Source organism: Micromys minutus, assembly GCF_963924665.1.
Source record: "Micromys minutus genome assembly, chromosome: 2".
Lineage (NCBI taxonomy): Eukaryota > Metazoa > Chordata > Mammalia > Rodentia > Muridae > Micromys > Micromys minutus.
Window position 1 is genome coordinate 76478987 of NC_137971.1, and position 19354 is coordinate 76498340.

The window sequence follows — 19354 nt, forward strand, 5'->3', positions numbered from 1 at the left end:
CTTCCCTCCACCCCTGACCTCGGATTCCTACAAATATCTCACATCAGCTCCATCCACACATCAGCTCTCTGGTCCTTCGTCCTTCCTTTCCACTCCTCATGGTTAGAGGAAAATTCGTCTCAAATCATTTCTTGAGCTTTTTAAGAATAAGGGTATTGGGAGTTGGTGATCTATCTTAAGAGGGAATTGGGGTTGGGGTTCGGGGCTATCCTTGGCTTACCCTGCAGTAGAAATAAAGGTGTTCTGTTACTGTCAAGTGATCAAACAACAGGTTCTGTTGAGGACATAAGCCCAAGGAACTCCTGATTTGATCCATATGCTTCGAGATGTCTTCTCCATGAACATGGGCCTCTCCACTGGTTGGGGGATAGAGACCTAGAACCGGGCAGAAGATGAAACACACACACACACACACACACACACACACACACACACACACACACACACGAAGAAGAAGAAGAAAAAGAAGAAGAAGAAGAAAGAAGAAGAAGAAGAAGGAGAAGAAGAAGGAGAAGGAGAAGGAGAAGGAGAAGGAGAAGGAGAAGGAGAAGGAGAAGGAGAAGGAGAAGGAGAAGAAGAAGAAGAAGAAGAAGAAGAAGAAGAAGAAGAAGAAGAAGAAGAAGAAGAAGAAGAAGAAGAAGAAGAAGAAGAAGAAGAAGAAGAAACACAAACAGGAAACATGCTCATGGGTTTTTCTGACAAAGTCTACACATGGATTGCTCACTAGCATGGTAGATTACTGACAATACTTGCTGCCTCTTCTAGGATCATGTTAGGAATAATTTATCGCACGTCCCTGCTTCCCTGTATGCTGTGGTTTCCAATATTCAGTGGAGAAGGGAAAAATTACCCAGTTGCAGGAGCATGGTAGTGTAACACAGGGAGAGTCCAAAACCACTTCCAGCTACTTGTCAACAGTTAATATTTATCATACAGTCTGTGGCCTGCAACAGACTCAGAAAGACACTTAAAAAAAAGGTTTATTTTATTTTATTTTATTTTATTTATATGAGTACACAGTAGCTGTCAGATACACCAGAAAAAGGCATCAGATCCCATTACAGATGGTTGTGAGCCACTATGTGGTTGCTGGGATTTGAACTCAGGACCTCTGGAAGAGCAGTCAGTGTTCATGACCACTGAGCCATCTCTCCAGCCTGGAAAGACACTTTTTAAGCTGGAAAACCCACACCATGAAACCATTATCCTTGAAGAACTTAAATTCTGGTTGGTGGAAAAAATTATCTAGTCACCCAAAATAATTTCAAAATGGTTCAGACGGTCATACGGTCTTAGGCAGCTGTAATCAGTGGCTAATTTTCATAAAGCGAAATATTACTTTAAATGTGGTAACTAGGTAATCTTTTCTGAGAAAGGATTTTATGTTGCTCAGACTGGTTTGTTGAACTTTAGGGCTGTAGGGATCCTCCAACCTCAGTCTCCTAAGTAGCTGGGACTACAGACTTGACAGATTCCCTATTAATAAATTCTGTTAGAAAACAGCCAGAGGGACTATGGTCACAAGTCGCCTCTGTTGTCCTGGAGTCTGACCCCTTTTCATGATAATTTTTTATATTAAACACATTATTCTGATTTTAGTTGTTCTAAAATGCAACTGCCATTTTCTGACATCTAGCTTCTATCATGGGCCCACCACCCAGAGTTTTGTAATCATCAAATATGTTTCTATTTTATAGTTTTAAAGTTTATTTTTTTCTGACAATTGGATTTCCACTCCAGGATACATCTTTTTTACTTTCAATGTATTTACATCTTAGTCTCTAACCAGTGTTAAAGACACTATAGTGATAGAGCATATTTTATTGCATCTGATAGTCCTTTTTTATAGACTAATAATCTGAATCTATACATCATTTCTATACACTTTCCTCCAATTTCTCCAGTATCTTCCTCCATATTCATGGTGTTTTGTTATTGTTTCATGCACACACATACATATATGTCCATGTATATACATATAACCCACTATGACCATTTCTCTCTACGTATATGTAAGTGTCCAGCACTGACCACTTGGGATTGGACAAAGGATGAGCTCTTCTCTCTGTCTCAGTAGTTATTAGCCAACTGTAGCTTTTCATGTAGGAATGGGACCAAGTGGAATTTCCCCTGCTCACATTAGCATATCAGCTCATGCTGTCTTTATGCTTGTTTGGGTAACCATGTTTTTGAAGGTCATGGGGCACGAACAGTAGATTTCCTGGGCCTTTGGTTCTAGACTATTTTTCTTCCCCCTCTTCATCAATTATCCCTGAGCCTTAGATGTAGGGGTTGTGATGCATATTTATCAGTTGGGGTTAGAACCTCATGGTTATAATTATCTGCATGTTGTGCAGTCGTGGATTTTTCTAATAGTCTCCATCTATTGCAGGAAGAATATTCTTTGTTGAGTAGTGAAAGCTACACAGATCTGTGTGTATAAAAATAAGTATTCAGACTTATAGATAAGGGACAGGGGGAGGGGGTGAGTAGCAGAATGTGGAGGAGCAGGACATATCAGGCGTTATAAAGAAGAGGATGGGGGAAAGTGGGATAATGGGTTTAACAGTAGGGGGAAAGAAAGGGAGCTGGAAAAAAATAAACACTAAGGATGGTCTAAAAAGACATTGGAATCATATTATCTTGTCTATCTAAAATTGTGGTGTGTGTGTATGTGTGTGTGTACATGTATTTTTATTTTAAATGAAGTTATGCCACTTGGGGTAATTGTGCTCATCCACAAGAATCATAGACTATGTAATAAACTCAGGACCAGGTATGAGAAACCTTTTCCAGCACTGACAGAGGAGTCTAGGAGACCCTTAAACAACACAGGTCATTGCTATTGCTCCTGGATGCCTCCTGGGTTTTGAAGCAAATAACCCACATTTAATACAATTATTGATATTGGTTGGGTTTTTAGCTGCCACCTTCTTTTATTTTCTGTGCTCCTTAGTTCTCTGTTCCTCCTGTTCCTTTTCTTACGAATTGTCTTAGGTTTCAACAGCTGTGAACAAACATCATGACCAAGGCAACTCTTATAAGGACATTTAATTGGGGCTGGATTACAGGTTCAAAGGTTCAGTCCATTATCATCAAGGTGGGAGAATGGCAGCATCTAGGTGGGCGTGGTGCAGGAGGAGCTGAGAGTTCTGTCTCTTCACTGAGGGGCACCAGGAGAAGACTGGCTCCCACATGGTTAGGAGGAGAATCTCATTGCCCACCTCCACAGTGACACACTTCCTTGAACAAGGCCGCACCTACTCCAACAAGACCACACCCATTAATAGTATCATTCCTTAGCATAAGCATATTCAAACCACCACATACTACTCTCTGGCTCCCAAAGGCTTGTTCAAATAAAAAAAGTCTATGGGGCCCTATAAGCCATAGCATAATAAAAAATACATTAGTTTAACTTTCCAAAGTGCACATGGTCTATAGCAGTCTCAACAATGTTAAAAGTCTAAAGTTCAAAGTCTCTTCTGAGATTCATCTAATCACTTAGCTGTAATCTCCAAAGCAAGACAGGAAACAAGCTGAGCAAATTCCAAACTCTGCATCTCAACATCTGACATCAAAGCAGTCTTCAGATCTCCAATTCCTTTTCCATCTTTGTTGACAGCAACAAACTTCTTTTTCATGAGCTGGTTATACTCCTTGTTAGCAGCTATCTCGCAGCTTTGGCATCTTGGGGTCCCCAAGTCAACTTCAACTTCAAGATCCACACATGATCTTCTGGGCTCCTCTAAATGGTTCGAATGTTACTTCTCTAACTCCTTTGTCTGTATCAGTCTAGGCTCCACTGTTGTTGCTGTTTTTGGTGGTCATTTCATAGTACTGGCATCTCCAATACACTGGGATTTTCTGCTGCAACTAGGCTTCACCAATAGGCTCTATTCATGGTGCCAAGACTTAACTTCTTTGTATGACCCCTTCAGACCTGGGCAGTCAACTGCAACTGAGGCTGTACCTTCACCAATGCCCTTCCATGGCCTCGCATAGTGATGAGTCTCAGCTGTTCTCCATAACTCCATCATGCCTTCTAAACTAGTGCCACCTAGGTTATTCTTATACAGTACCAAGTTCAGCTGTAGCATGAGGTCTAATCTTAGCTATCTCTTGTCAAACATATTAAAACCACTGCACCCATTTCTATCGAATGTTCTATCAAACATTTATATCATAATATTTTTATTCCTTTCATAGCTTCTTTACTATTGCTTGTTTCTTTGAGATAGAGTCCCACGTAGCCCTGGACGCCTTGAACTTGCTATGTAGTGAGGATGACCGTAACTACTTATCTACCTGCTACTACCTCTTACGTGCAGGGGTCACAGGCATGTGCCTTCAGTCCTGACTGCCATTGCTTTTTATTTATCTTAATAGTTGTTTTGGAGACATTACAAATCAATAATAATTTAATGCCAGAGAATTGAGTGGTTATAACATCTACATAGTTCCACCTCTTTTTTTGATCATGCACAACATCTGTATGTATATTTTTGTTTATTAAGGAAATGATGAAAATGTATTAGTAAAGATTGTTGAAGAAGGACACTTATTTAACATTGAATAAGAATGGTCTCCATAGGCTCATAGATTTGAATGCTGGTCACAAAGGAGTGGCACTATTTGAAGGTGTGAGTTTATTGGAATCAGTGTGGCTTGTTAAAGGAAGTGTGCCATTGGGAATAGTCTTTGAGGTGTCAAATGCTCAAGCCAGGCCCCCCCCCTCTCTCTCCCTCCCTCCCTCCCTCCCTCCCTCCCTCTTCTTTCTCTTCCTGCTGCCTTTTGCTTCAGATTCAGATATAGAACTCTTAGCTCCATCTCTGGCACCATAACTGCCTGTGTTCCACCATTCTTCCCACTATGATAATAAAGAACTAAACCTGTGAACCTATAAGCCAGCTCCAATTAAATATTTTCCTTGTCCTGCTTGCTGTGGTCATGGGGTCTTTTCAAGGCAGTAGAAAACATAAGTAAGACAACACGGCTCTTCTCATTTCCTCCTATGGATTCATATTATTATCATAGTAAGATACAACATAGCATCTTTTTGACAATCACACTTATTTAGTGGTAATGGTGAGTGTGTGCATTTACATTTCTACCTGGGTCTACTTAGATTCAGCCTGAAGAGTCAGTCCCCTAGCATTTCTGGCAAGGCAGACTTCTAGACATGCACTCTAGGTTTTGCTCATCTTGGGGTGTCATTCTTTCATGTGCTTTTTTTGAAAAGTGTCCCCAACCCCCTGACTGTCGGTTCCTTCTTTCATCAGTTTAATGTGTTGCCTTGTTCCCATGTGGCCCATGTTGTGTCTGATAAAAAGTCTCTTCCTTAGTGTCTCGGAGGCTGTGGTGCACGTGATGAATGACACTCTTGGAGCTTCCAACCTTTTCTGTTTTTTGGAATTTCCTTTTATGCATTGGGTGTGGACTTAAGTTTATCTTATTAAAGATTTGTTGGTTTCACGAATATGCCATATGATATTTTCAACTTATTTCCTAGAATTCTTTCTTCTCCTTTTCCTGACACTGATAATATACACACATTCAGTGTAGTTAAAGGTGCCTCTATTTCTCTGATGCTGTTGATTTTCCTTTTTCTGTTACTCAAATAGCACCTATCAGTGCTTCTTCAAATTCACTGATTCTCTCCTTTGCCAGCCCACACCACCTGTTAATTTCCAATTATGAACGTTTTACTTTGGTTCACACACTTCACCAGGTCACACTTGGTCCTGCCTCCCCCGTTTCCTCTCTTCTGCCTTTCCTTCCCCTCTCCTTATGTTCCCCCTCCTTTCCCTCTCCCTCTTTCTGCTCCTCCTCCCTTTTTCTTTTATAAGATTTCTTGGTCTGGGGAGGTGACTCATTTAGTAAAGTGTACAAGCACAAAGCCCTGAGTTTAGATTCCCATAACTCACATAAAAACCAGGTTCACTGGTGTGACTTTAACTCCTGCACTGACGGGTGTTGTTGTTGTTGCTGCTGTTGCTTCTGGTAAATGGTAAAATAGGAGTAGGGGCTGAGGCAGATCAAAAATCATTCCTAGGGCTTGCAAATCAGCCATAATAGCGAAAAGGGTGAGCTCTGATTTCACCATGAAACTGTCTCAAAATGTATAAATCAAGTGGAGCAGTGATTCAGGACATTGACTTTTGGCCTCTGCATACAAGCTCAACTGATTGTTCTTAATCCTCACCAGGTTGTTGGGTTTTGTTTGTGTTTTTAATTTCTGAGATGCCACTGTGTCCACTGCCTTTTCAAATTTTCAGGTTTTGCTTTGAGGATTTTGATACATACACACTAAAAATGTACTGTATTCTTCAAGTATTGATATTTAATCATTATGTAATATCTCCCCCAAAACACAAACTTTAAAAATTTTACATTACTTATTAACTTGAAGACAAAACAGACTATTAAACTGTATCTTGCAAATCTCATGACTTTATCTCCAGTTTCTGAGTAAGGGTCCCTCTGGACTGAGCTTAACACCTATTTTTCTGAGTAAGGGTCCCTCTGGACTGAGCTTAACACCTATTTTTCTGAGTAAGGGTCCCTCTGAACTGAGCTGATTGAGTCTCACCTACCTGAGAGGATAGATAGAGTAGTGGACTTTCCTGCCCCATTATGTCCCAGGAGAACAGTGATCTGTCCCTCATATAAGTTCAATGACAAGTCCTTGATGGCAACTTTGGGGGTGTTATTCTCTTGGAATACCTGTTGGTGGAAGCCCATAAGCATTAACTAAGCAGTCTTCATAATCAGTTTGGAAGAGTAAGTACTCACAGCAACACTTTATGGACAAAATGAGACTCCATATTAATCTCATGGGAAAATAGATGGTAATAAAGAAAACCAGCAAAGAGGAGACATCTATCTAAAGATATGTGAGTGTTAGAATTACACAGTATGGATATAACCCTTCACAAACGATCTCATTTATTTCTGCTTTGTTTTAATGAAGCTGGTAATGCCACAGTCTTCTTCAGTCAGTATCTGGGGAACAAAGGACATTGCTCAGTAGACTAAAGGACTTGCTGTGCATGAATAAGGATCTGAGTTCTAATCTTCAGAACCCACATAAAAGCTGGACACCTCCATGATTCCAATGCTCCAACAGGAATATGGGAGGCAGAAACAGGAGAATTCTTTGAAGCTATTGGGCCATCTTGTCTAGCATGCACAGTCAAAAAAACCCATCAGAGACTTTGCCTCAAAGAAGATGTGGGGCTAGGACTGACACCTTCAGTGTGTCTTCTGACCTCTATGTGTGAGTTGTGGCACGTGACTATTTTCATGTAACCATGCATGTGCACATATGCACACACACATGCACTTACACATATCATAAATCATACAGAAACACACACAGAAACAAAGAAAAAGAGACAGAAGAGAAACAGAGTGGTGTGTGGGTGGGTGTGAGTGTGTGTCTTTGAAGGCAGACCAGCTGAAAACCACTCTGAGTGCTCACCTAAAATATCTTTCATATAGATGAGCAGTCTTTTTGTTCAGAGTGAAAAAAAAAGCTAGAAAGAGTCTAGCAACTTACAGTCTAGCAACTAGTAGAAGCTAAATAATTTCCAAACCCATAATTTTCCTTCAAATTCATCAGCAAGGTGAAACATCCTGAAGAATTAAGAATGACAGAGTCCCCAGGAAAGACAGTGCTAATGTGCAGTAAATGTGGGTACCATGCAAACTTTTCAGAGCCCTTATTGTTTTTTCATTAAACAACAACTGAGTTGTAAAGTACTTTAGTAATCTAGAATATAACTGTACGGCCTGGGAACCAAGTCCTTGCACATAGAATTAAAGTAGGAATTCCTCTCGATATATCCCTTACAATGAAGATGCTGGTCCAGCATTGGACTGAACACGAGGACCCCAATGAAGGTGTTAAAGAAAGTACTGAAAGAGATGAAAGGGGTTGCAACCTCATGGGAAGGACAACATGATCAACCAACCAAACCCTCCACAACTCCCATAGACTAAAACACCAACCACTGAGCACACATTGAGAGACCTATGGCTCCAGTTGCATATGTAGCTGGAGATAGCAATGTCTGGCATCAATGTGAGAAGAGGCTTTTTGTCCAGGGAGGGCATGTCTTCCCAAGATAGGGGAATGCCAAGGCAATGGACTGGAGAGGGTTTTTCATGAAGACAAGTGGAAGGGGGATAGGAGCGGGGTAGGGAAAGGGAATAACATTTCAAATGTAAATACAGAGAGTACCTAATAAAATAAAATAAAATAAAATGCTGGTTCAGGTTGCACCAAATGGCAGGAAGGGTCTCTTCCCAAGTATTCTCACTACACATAAGCTCCAGGCTTTAAAACATGCTTTAAGTTCTTGCATCCAAACCAGAGCCCCTGATTTCCCAAAGGTTTAGTTTAAAAGTCACCAATCAGCTAATGAAACAAGTCAGTTCTGGGTTGTCCACTAATATCCATTTCTTCCAGCCACTGAGTCTTAATCCCTCATCTAACCAATGTTAAAGTCTCCGGAACCAATGCCAAACTGTAGACAGTACTGTGGAGCTGAGCTGAGTCATCCATTTCGTGCAGCCGTTGACATAAGATATACTGGAGAAACACACCTAATCTAGGCTGAGGTGGTTTTGCTCAACAGAGCTGACTTTTGGTTGGGGCAGTCACATCCACAATGGGCAGATTTCTAGAGAAGCTCCCTTGCATAATCTAATGTATTTCTTTTCCCCACCCCTCTATAGAATTGCTATGCCACTATCAGTTTTGATTTTTCTAGTGGTATTAACACACATTATGATTATCTTATTTACTAAACGCTAAGATACTTTGACTCACATTAAAATGAAAATTCCATGAATAAACTTTTTTCTGAGTTTTTTCTTTTCTTTCTTTCTTTCTTTCTTTTTTACTGCTGTGTCCCCAGGAGCAAGAATGAATTAATGCAAAAAAAAGAAAGAAAGAAACAATGAATGAACAGGATATAAGATCCTCAGTTTTTTTGAACATTTTTGTGATCCTGAATATGCAAGTATAGAAGTATAGGGAATAGTGAAGTGCTCTATATATGCATTAGAGAACATTCTTAGCGGCAAACGGTGGGAAAAGATATACTCACATACATATATGAGACATATTTGTGAATATGTATACATGGAATATATGTATGTACACACACACATACACACTAAGTACAGCTGGGGAAATGGTTCCTTGAGTAAACTGCCTATAGCTCTAACTATATTACAGGTTACAAATATTCACAAAAAAGTTGACAAAAGGCTTGGAGTCTAGAGAAAAGATAAATGCTGCACCTAGATTGATAAAAGCCAAACAGAGAGTTTTTGTAATATAAAAAAGCTAGGAAAAGTCTGTAAGAGAATAAACACTGTCTACATTCTGGAGCATCTTCAAGCTACAGAGTTAGATCTCAAGCATGTGCAGATCCCAGAGAGAAGAAAATACCAGAAAACATGAGTCACCTGTGCTGCATACTTACCGAAAATCCAGCAAAACTGATGGATCGAAGTGTCACTTCCACCCTCCCCAACAACCACCCAGGCAAAGGAGAGAGCAGAAGATGAATGAAGAACATTAGCAAATAAAAGATTAATGTTTATGCACTCAAGGTTACAAAGCTGCAGTAGATACTACACTCTAAAAAGGCAGCATTTATAGACTGTACACCACAGGTCACGTGGATCAGATTATCTTCTAGTAGAATCAAGTACTGAAAGATAACGTTTTTATCTTTCTCTAGAGAAGTAAGTGCAATGGCTATGACCGATTAGCATAAATAACAATTTTGAATATTTTGTTATTTCTCACATGGAAAGTTTACAGTGAATACAAATTAAATCCCAGCCTCATTAGGAAGAGGGTCATTGAAGAGTACCTTGCGTAGGTGTTTGATCTGAATGCCTGCTGTCAAATCAGTTGGTTCAGCTTCAAAATACTTGCTTTCAACACTCTCATAGAGTTGGGTGATTTTGGGTTTTTGTTGAGGTGGTTCTCCAAACCAATAAGAATGCTAGTTAAGGAATAAAAATAATCTAGCTGGTGGCATGGAAAAAGAACACTCTAGAAAACACTTTAACCTAATAGTGTTTGATACTGAGATAGGCTGCATATAATTCCTGAGATCAGATCTTGGAGCAAGCTAGCTATAATTTGAATTCCAACAGCTCAGAATATAGTGTCATATTAAAATCATAAATATTTGAGATGGACTCTGTACCCAAATTCCCCATGTCCTTTTCTAGAATCTAGTCTGTAGACTGATGTCTTCTTCCAGGTCTAGCTTGGTCAGCACCCCTGCAGATTCCCATTTTTCTTTAACCCTCCAGGCCTCTTCTGGAACTCACAGTCTTAGTCTGGCCACCCACACCCGTGCAGCACAAACCCAAGGCCCCCAAGGATCCCACATCACTTACTTCTGTTTAATCCAACATGCCCTGGGCTGCAACCAACCTCTAGGTTTCTACAAGGACCAAGCCTGGAGAGTACCCCAACTTTCTCATCCACACCTTTGCCTCAAACTACCTGATTTAGCCTGGTTCTCACAATCTGTACACCAACCTAGACTAGCCTTTCTATATTGCCTCTGAAAAGCAGCTTAGGTTTGAGCCAGAATTCTTACCACCTATTCATAAGACTCTCTTACATTACCTATGACCTTTCCACCCAGACTTATCTATCCCCACACTTTGTCTTGGGGCAAGAAACAACTTGTACATCAGGATAGTCCCCTCTGTCTACTTGATGCCACCCAAGACATTCCCAACCTCTAGTCCCAACCAACCCCACATCTTCTCTTCTCCCTCAACTTGTTTTGTCTCTAACAAATTCATAACTAAAAGGAAAGCCTCTGTGAGTCAAGTAGTGGATAGAACATTAGCTCTCAACGATAAAATAGAAAATCAAGACCAAATAATCAAGAGAAAAATGTATATGTACATGTAGCTGGGCTTTCGTCTACTTTATAGGTTCCTTTATCTGTTGCCCTTCTTTACCTTTATCCCACCCTTCTAACTCCCCCAACACTAGGTAGGAAAGAAAAAAGGATAGAGGGGAAAGGGGATGTCTATATCATTAGATTACTTTCTGCTGATTAGGATGTTGAGTTTCTTGCGTCGTTTGATATTTACTATCAGGACATCCAATTTCAGCCACTTGACAAACTGTGACAACTGCATCCAGCCACTAGCTGGCCAAACAGCCCCCTTTATCATAAATCTAGTGTGTGTGTGTGTGTGTGTGTGTGTGTGTGTGTGTGTGTGTGTGTGCTTATCATCTGAAAAGTCCCCAGAATTCCAAACTTCACACACTCACAAAAACTATCTGCAGCTGGCAAAACCATGCTCCTACTAGAGTATCAGGCAAATCATAGCCAGCTTCTAGGTGCTGTGGACAATCTGATCAGCCCCATATCCCATACCTGGGATTAAAACAAAAACATATTCTTACAATATTTCTGTGATTATAAAAAAACCAAAATTCTCACTACATACATGATAGGAAACACACAAGTAATGTGAGACACTTGAAAAAGCCAAACTTCAAATTATAGGGACAGATGAAGGATATTTCAACTTAATAGCATATTCCAGATTCTTAAGATAATTAAAAAAAATAAAACTTTCTTAAACTAAAGGAAAGACCCAGATGACTAATGAAAGACACAAAAAGCACATAGAATGCCAAAGCAAAAACAACATTCCCATGTTATATCATAGTTAAAACACTAAGTATGTATAACAAAGAAAACATACTGAAAGTTGCAAGAGAAAAATATTCCAGTCACAACCTATCACAGTAACAGTTGATTTCTCAGTGGAAACTTTGAAAGCCAAAAACCCCCAGTGAAATCCATTCCAAGTCCTAAAAACAATGACAGCCAACATAAAATAATATACACAGCAAAACTAACTGCCATGTTTGAAGGAGAAAGAAAAACTTTACACAACATAAGCAGCCTAGAAAACTAATTATTCCCAATGAATCAAAACTAAGGAAGATATAGGAAGCAGCATTTTGGGCTCAAGAGAAAATAAACATATCAGAGAGAGCCTGTGGAAAGACATAGGAAGTCATAATTATTAAAACGTGAAGGCCCATTGAGAATACAAACAAAACCTAAAGTCAGCATCACAATGACTACAATTAAAACACACACACTTCTATAACAACTTTAAATATCAATGACCTTAATTCCTCAATCAAAAGACACAGACTGACTGAATAGATCAAGAACAAAACCCAGCTATCTGCTGCCTACAAGAGAAACATACCTTGTTCTAAGACTAAGATTGGCACCACTTTTGAATAAAAAGATGAACAAAAGTAATCCAATGATAAAGCACCAACAACCAAGCAGGTGCCACTACTCTAATATCTGAAAATATAAACTTTAAGCTTTAAATTAGAACTAATCAAAAGAGATTTTTTTAAAGGACACTTACAAAAAGACATTATTATTTAACATATTTGCACCAAACTCAGTGTGCTCAATTTCAGTAAAAGAAAAATCTATTGTTGAATTTGAAGACACTGATTAATATCAGTTAGTATGAGATGATTTCAATATACCACTTTCTTCAGTAGACAGGTGATCTGGACAAAGATAACCATAGGAGCATCCAGAATAAATTGACATCATACATCAACTGGGCTTAATAGATATCTATAGTTATTTTATTCTAACACCAAAGAATTCACTTTCTCTTCTGCTGCACAAGGAAGCTTCTCAAAATATAGACTACATCCTGGAACACAAGACAAATTTTTACAGACTCAAAGATTTAAATTGTCCCTTGTATCCAGTCTGACAATAACATTTTACTGAAATATAATTCAGTAAAACAGCCATGCTTGTGGCTGTTTTATTCACAATTAATAGGAAATTAGAAATATCCTAAATGACCTGATTAATGAACAATGAAAATGGGTGGCAAACACACTGTAGAATACTATTTATCTGTAACAAAAATTAAATCTATAACTTTAGGGATAAATAGATAGACCTAGGAAAGATCATATTAAATGAGCTAAACCAGATCCAAAAGTCCCATGTTCTCTCTTATTGGGCTCCTACTTTCAAATCTTAAGATGTAAATATACAACATAGACTATAGTAACTGCAGAAACCAGAAAGGTAAAATGGAGCTGTTGCCATCATTGGGGAGCAAGAGAGAGGGAAAAGAAAAGGTGTAAATGGTCTGATCAAGGAAATGGGAAAAGAGTAGGCATCTTAGAAAGGGAGAGGGAGGTAATTACAGGAGAAGCTGGGAGGAGCATAAAGGGGAATAGCAGAGACAAGTGATCCGACAGAAAAAAGGACAGATACTTGATGAAAGAGAAAGGGAAGTAAATGCAGAAGAAAGATGGAATTGGCTTAAATAATAAAGAATACCTGAAAGAGCCACAGATATCATATTATTAATTCTTTACCAAAAATTCCAAATATACACAAATCCATGTATAATCCCATAATACGCATAATTTTTGTATAAAAATATACATATGAAGATTTGGTAAACTTTTCTTATCTGTGATACTTGTTCTCTCTTCAAGAGTAAAAGAACACCCATTTAAAAATAACACCCTAAGGGCTAGTATCCAATATATACAATGAACTCAAGAAGTTAGACTCTAGAGAATCAAATAATCCTATTAAAAATGGGGTACAGAGATAAACAAATAATTCTCAATTGAAGAATATAGAATGGCTGAGAAGAACCTAAAGAAATACTCAATATCCTTAGTCATCAGGGAAATGCAGATTAAAACACCCTAAGATTTCACCTTACACCAGTCAGAATGGCTAAGAACAAAAACTCAGGTGATAGCAGATACTGGCGAGGATGTAGAGAAAGAAGAACACTCCTCCACTGCTGGTGGGGTTGTAAACTGGCACAACCACTCTGGAAATAAGTCTGATGGTTCCTCAGAAAATTGAACATAGTGCTACCTGAAGACCCAGCTATACCACTCCTGGGCATATACCCAAAAGAAGCTACAACATCTAACAAGAACACATGTTCCACCATGTTCATAGCAGCCTTATTTATAATATCCAGAATCTGGAAAGAACCCAGAAGTCCTCCAAAGGAGGAAATTGTGATATATATACACAATGGAGTAGTACTCAGCTATTAAAAACGAGTTCATAAAATTCCTAGGCAAATGGATGGAATTTGAAGCTATCATTCTGAGTGAGGTAACCCAGTCACAAAAGAAAACTCATGGTATGTACTCACTTATAAGCAGATATTAGCCCCACCCCACCCCAAAAAAAGAGCTTGGAATACCCAAGAAACCATCCATAGAACTTATGAAACTTAAAGAGAAGAAAGGCCAGAAGATGGATGCTTCAGTCTTTCTTAGAAGAAAGCACAAACTATTCATGGCAGGAAATAAAGGGACAAATAGAGGAGCAGGGATTGGAAAAAAGATCACACAGAGATCATAACAGAAAAGCGCAACCAATCAAAAATGCAGAGTTCTGGAGTCCAATGGATACATTTACAAAATACTCTCACACTTAAGACTTAGAGAGCATTATGGAAGAGGGCCTAGAAGAGTCTAAGAGGATCGGGGAACTTGCTGTGGTAAGTATTTTAAAAAAGAAGCACCAACCCTCGCTATCTCTGGCATCATAGAGCCACATGGTATTTTCGTGGTATTTTCATCTCAGTCAGCAAAAACGTCTCCACCCAACTTGCTAAGTTCTCAATTTTCATTCTGGTTTGCCGCTGGCTGGCTACTCTCTAGTTCCAGCAGTGGCGAAGGCACCCTGCTGTGGACTCTGCTTTCATTCTCAGCAACCCAACAAAATCAAAACTCTAGAGGCTTGTAATTCATCAATCAGATCAAGAAATTCCTACTCCACAAAATGTCCACACAATAAACTCAGAGCCAATTGATGTTGGTATTAACTGATCACCTAGATGCGACAAATTGTCCTATAATAATCCATCCCTTATAAGATATTCATGGTTTCCTGTGGTTATTTAAAGCTACACAGAGATGGATTATCTTCTTCCTCTTCCATCTTGGCTTCTTCTCCCAAGCTTCTTCCTTCTCCCCTATTTCTCCTCTGCCTTTTCAAAACTCTGTCCCTGCCTACCTTTTTAATTGCCCAGGCACAGGCCTTGTCTTATTTTGTGCCTGCCTTCACCTGTATATAAACATCAACAGGATTGTGCTGTGACATATGTCTCCTAGCAATATCAGAAACTACACTCAGAGTCTCATCAACACAATCACCCAAGTGGGAGCTGAACAAGGAATATGTCAAACTAGAAAGAGAAGATCTGATAAGTCCTCAACCCTACATCAAACCAATAGGCAACAGAGGAATTCTGGGAACATGAGTAGACCTTCCCGGGGAGGGGGGGTGAAAGCATACCCAGTGGTTGCCCAGTTTTAAGTGGTTAGTCCTGAAACTTACATACAGGTAGCATTTGTGGACTGAACAGACTATATTTAAAAATATATGTGTATATACATACACACACACATGCAATTACAATTACACTTTTAAAAAGAGGCCATAGACTTGAAGGAGAATAGGGATAGGTACATAGGAGGGTGTGGAAAGAGAAAAAGAAAGAAGAAATATAATTAAATTTCTTATCTCAAAAAAATAAAAGATCTCACCCCAAAGTAAATATTTGAGAAGGATAGAGGAAAACTAGTATAAACTGATATCACCCAGAGAGTCCTATATCAAATCTCTTCTGAGCAACATATTGGCCCAAGATTTTCATACTGTTCCCTGTATCTCTGACTGTAAGAAATACAGACAAAAGACAGTGATGAGGATCCAAATGTGATTTGATGCCTATGTGTTAATGTTAAGAGTTGCAGTATTGCTAAGTCCTTTAAAAACATAGTCTTTCTGTAACACAGTCCTACAAGTGCTATGGATTAATTACTCACAATTTGTACAGTTTGGCTAGTGTCCAGCTCTTACCCAGGGATTATGTTTCCTAAAGTATAATTATAGATACCTGCAATAATAATTTAGGACTCTAAGATTTTACTTCCATCTCATATTGGCTCCGACTGCATTAGAAAAACAGTAAGGAATAAGTATAGCAGGAACAGGTAAGAATGGTTCTCCTATCTGCTCTATGACCTCAGTCGTAGATAGTATAAAACTGACTAGTGATTTTTCTTTTAAGATGTTCACAGCAAATTCACAAGGATTTATCCAAAAATAACAGGCACCAAGACTCACCATCATGAAGAAGTACCATGGCTTGGGCACACCGTACTCTCCTGGAAAGACAGCTTCTATATACCAGGCCATAAGGCCATATACGAAAGCATCAACTAAAAGCATTCCTAACACACAGGCAAATAAAAAGCTGTCTGAATCCGTTGATAAGAATATGTTACTCCATTTTATTCCGGTTTCTAAGACAAAGCATGAAACATTCAATTAGATGCCAGAAGGACTAAGATAGTTCTACATCTGTATCATAACTGGATCACTTGTTGGTCCTTTCTAGAGGTTTCTATGCAAATCCACTACCTTCTGATAACCTTAGAATTTAGGATTCTAAGAGGATACCTGAATAAGTAACCTGAAACTGTCTTTCACAGAATGCAAACAGAGAAATAACTGGAAACAAATGGAATAGAAATGAACTACACAAAATTTAGGAAAATATAATAAAATAATAAAAATAAGCAGAACTTGCAGCAGAGGATGGCATTTTCTGGTATCAGTGGGAGGAGAGACCTTTAGTCCAGCAAAGGCTCATTTTCCCAGTGTAGGGGGACACCAAGGTGCTGAGGTGGGAGAGGGTGGTTGGGAGAGGGAGCACCTTCATGGAGGCAATAAGAGGGGGAGGGGGATGGAATTAGGGAAAGGGGTTAACATCTAAAATGTAAATGCAGAGAATATCCAATAAAAAATAAGCAGAACTATGTATCAGCGTGATGGTTCACCTTCTCACCATGATACTTGTTAACATCTCACTGAAATGCATAATTCTGGAGAAATGTTATCACTGAAATGTAGGGATAGATGCCTGCTCCATGAGAAACACGGGGTTTCTGGACTCCCAGTCAGACTGTGAAGCCACTCATACACTTAATATGCTGATATAAAGTAGAAGAAAATTTTGGGGGACAGTTTAGCAATTGATACTAAATTAAATTAATCAAAATTAAACTATGAATAACCTGTAAGATATTAACTATGCATCTACTAGAACATCAAAAAATTCACAAGGTCACTACTCACTCTTTGCTTCTGCATTGACTAGGAATCTAAATCCAAATGCCATCCCAACATTAAAATCAAAAGACCATCTCAGCTTCTGCTTGGATGACATGTGCTCAAAGCTTTGATGCATTGTAATAGTTGGGAAGTAGGTGAGGAAAAAAAAGAAACTTCCCAAGCTCACGGCAAAATTGACTGCAAATGTAAAGGCAAGGGTGGTCAGTTTAAAAAATTTTGAAAAATGTAACATGTAAATTTGTTTTTTCCCAAGTGTACACTGAGGTAGTTATTACAAATGAAAAGTTTGTGTTGTCTACCACTGCTTTCCTCAGGACATAAATGTGATGCCTGGAAAACAGGATATTTCTGGGAAAAGGGGCTGTAATTAAACACATAAGGAGCTCAATTTTTCTGAAATCATTCGTTTTGTATGCAGTGATTATGAGTATCATACCAGTTATTAGAAATTTACAACTTTATTTCCAATCAACCTAAGAAATTATAACTATTGAAATAATCCAAATATTCCTCCAGGCATTATGAGATTCAGTTCATGTTATCATAATGGATGAAAAGAAGCATCCTTAATTAAATCAAGAAACTAGAGTTTAGTGTTTAAAACAACAACAACAATAACAACAAAAACAAAAAAAACCCCACTAGATGGGTCTTACAGTATTTCGGTGTCCGAAATGCAATTCATTTTCAGAGTTACCATTTAAAAATAGTTGAAATATTGCTGTAGTCTGCAAAGAATTATGAAGCATGCAAACAAAATAGTATAAAATATTCAAATACAAAAAGTGAAAGAAAACAAACAACAGCATAAAGAAAACACTTGCCCTTGAGAAAGTCAAATACTGGACTTATTAAAAAAAGACTGTACACTATCTGTCTTAAATATGTTCAGTTTCCAAAAAGAGAGAGGGGGTCGGGTAGGAAAAAGATGTCTATTTATAGAGACTATCAATGAAGTGATGGAAATTATAAAAACACACTAAACAGATGCTCATACTGCAAACTAAAGTATATAAAATGAAGAATTTACATGTTCTGGGGGAGACAAATGGGCAGAAAACAGCAGTTAAAATAGTACAATGGACATTACACGATCTTAAGGAGCTGAAATCAAAAACAAAAGCTTGACAGTGCCTAAGAGATATGAGAATTACTGTCAAAGTCACCTCCATATGTAAATAGCAGTCACAGAAGAAAGCAAGCATTTGATTGGAAGAACTGTGGTTGAAAAAAAGTCACTACATTTAAAATAAAAAGGCATAACCCTCATCTAGAAACAATAATAGAAAATTCCACAACTTCAAGTAGGGAAGCCAAAGAAACTTACACTGAGACACATCCAAAATAAAGATTTTCAAGTCTAAAAGGCAGAGAGTTGGCAAAATAATGTGCTAGGGGTGTTAATCAGTGGCAGTGTGCCTGTGGTTCCAAGTCTACATTGGAAGCATTAGAAAACAAAACAAAAGGCTATAGAGTATGAGGGGAGAGAATTGTCGTATTTCCCTCTATAAGACTAGAGGTGGGAAATCATGGGATGATGTTGTGCAAACAAAACAAAGATTTGTCAGCCAAGAATTCTGTATGAGGCAAAGTCAGCCTTCATCAATGTGAGAGAGACTTCCTGGTTCCAGGACCACACATCAGGAACTTGGCGTTCTCAATGATTTTTGTTGTTGTTGTTGTTGTTTTATTATATTATTTACTACTAATAACTAAAAAGCTGGGGAAATCATCCCCACTCTAGTTATCTTCCTGAGAGGAGAGGGTATGCTATTAATACTTGCTAGAGCTCTACAGAAGTGTTTTTTATTATTATCATTGATACTAAAGTCATAAATTGCTCACAATATGGCATTAATAATAATTTATATAAGAAAATAATCAGAAGCGATATAGAAGAGGAAATGAGACAAGAATCAAAGTGGAAGATACAAGGAGGCAACAGATGAGGCATATATGAAATAGATGGCTGAGTGTCAGATGCAAAACCTTCCTGATGAGTAATTACCTTACTTGTTTACATGGATTTAATGCAGCAGTGTGAGTTAAATCATAGGAGGCAGGAGGTATTGGAAGTCCAAAGATACATATCAATTGTGAGT

General features: G+C 38.5%; 1 protein-coding gene across 1 annotated transcript in view; it reads right to left on the reverse strand.

The window, feature by feature from the left end:
• LOC308417377 (phospholipid-transporting ATPase ABCA3-like) overlaps window positions 1–19354 on the reverse strand; it is a gene marked incomplete at both ends in the record, with an annotated part of 77264 nt that overhangs the window by 45665 nt on the left and 12245 nt on the right. The window contains 5 exons of the mRNA XM_080912656.1: window positions 221–375; window positions 6597–6726; window positions 9894–10028; window positions 16242–16420; window positions 17256–17429. Of these exons, the coding sequence (XP_080768782.1) occupies window positions 221–375; window positions 6597–6726; window positions 9894–10028; window positions 16242–16420; window positions 17256–17429 (773 nt within the window). The remainder of the gene's footprint in view (window positions 1–220; window positions 376–6596; window positions 6727–9893; window positions 10029–16241; window positions 16421–17255; window positions 17430–19354) is intronic.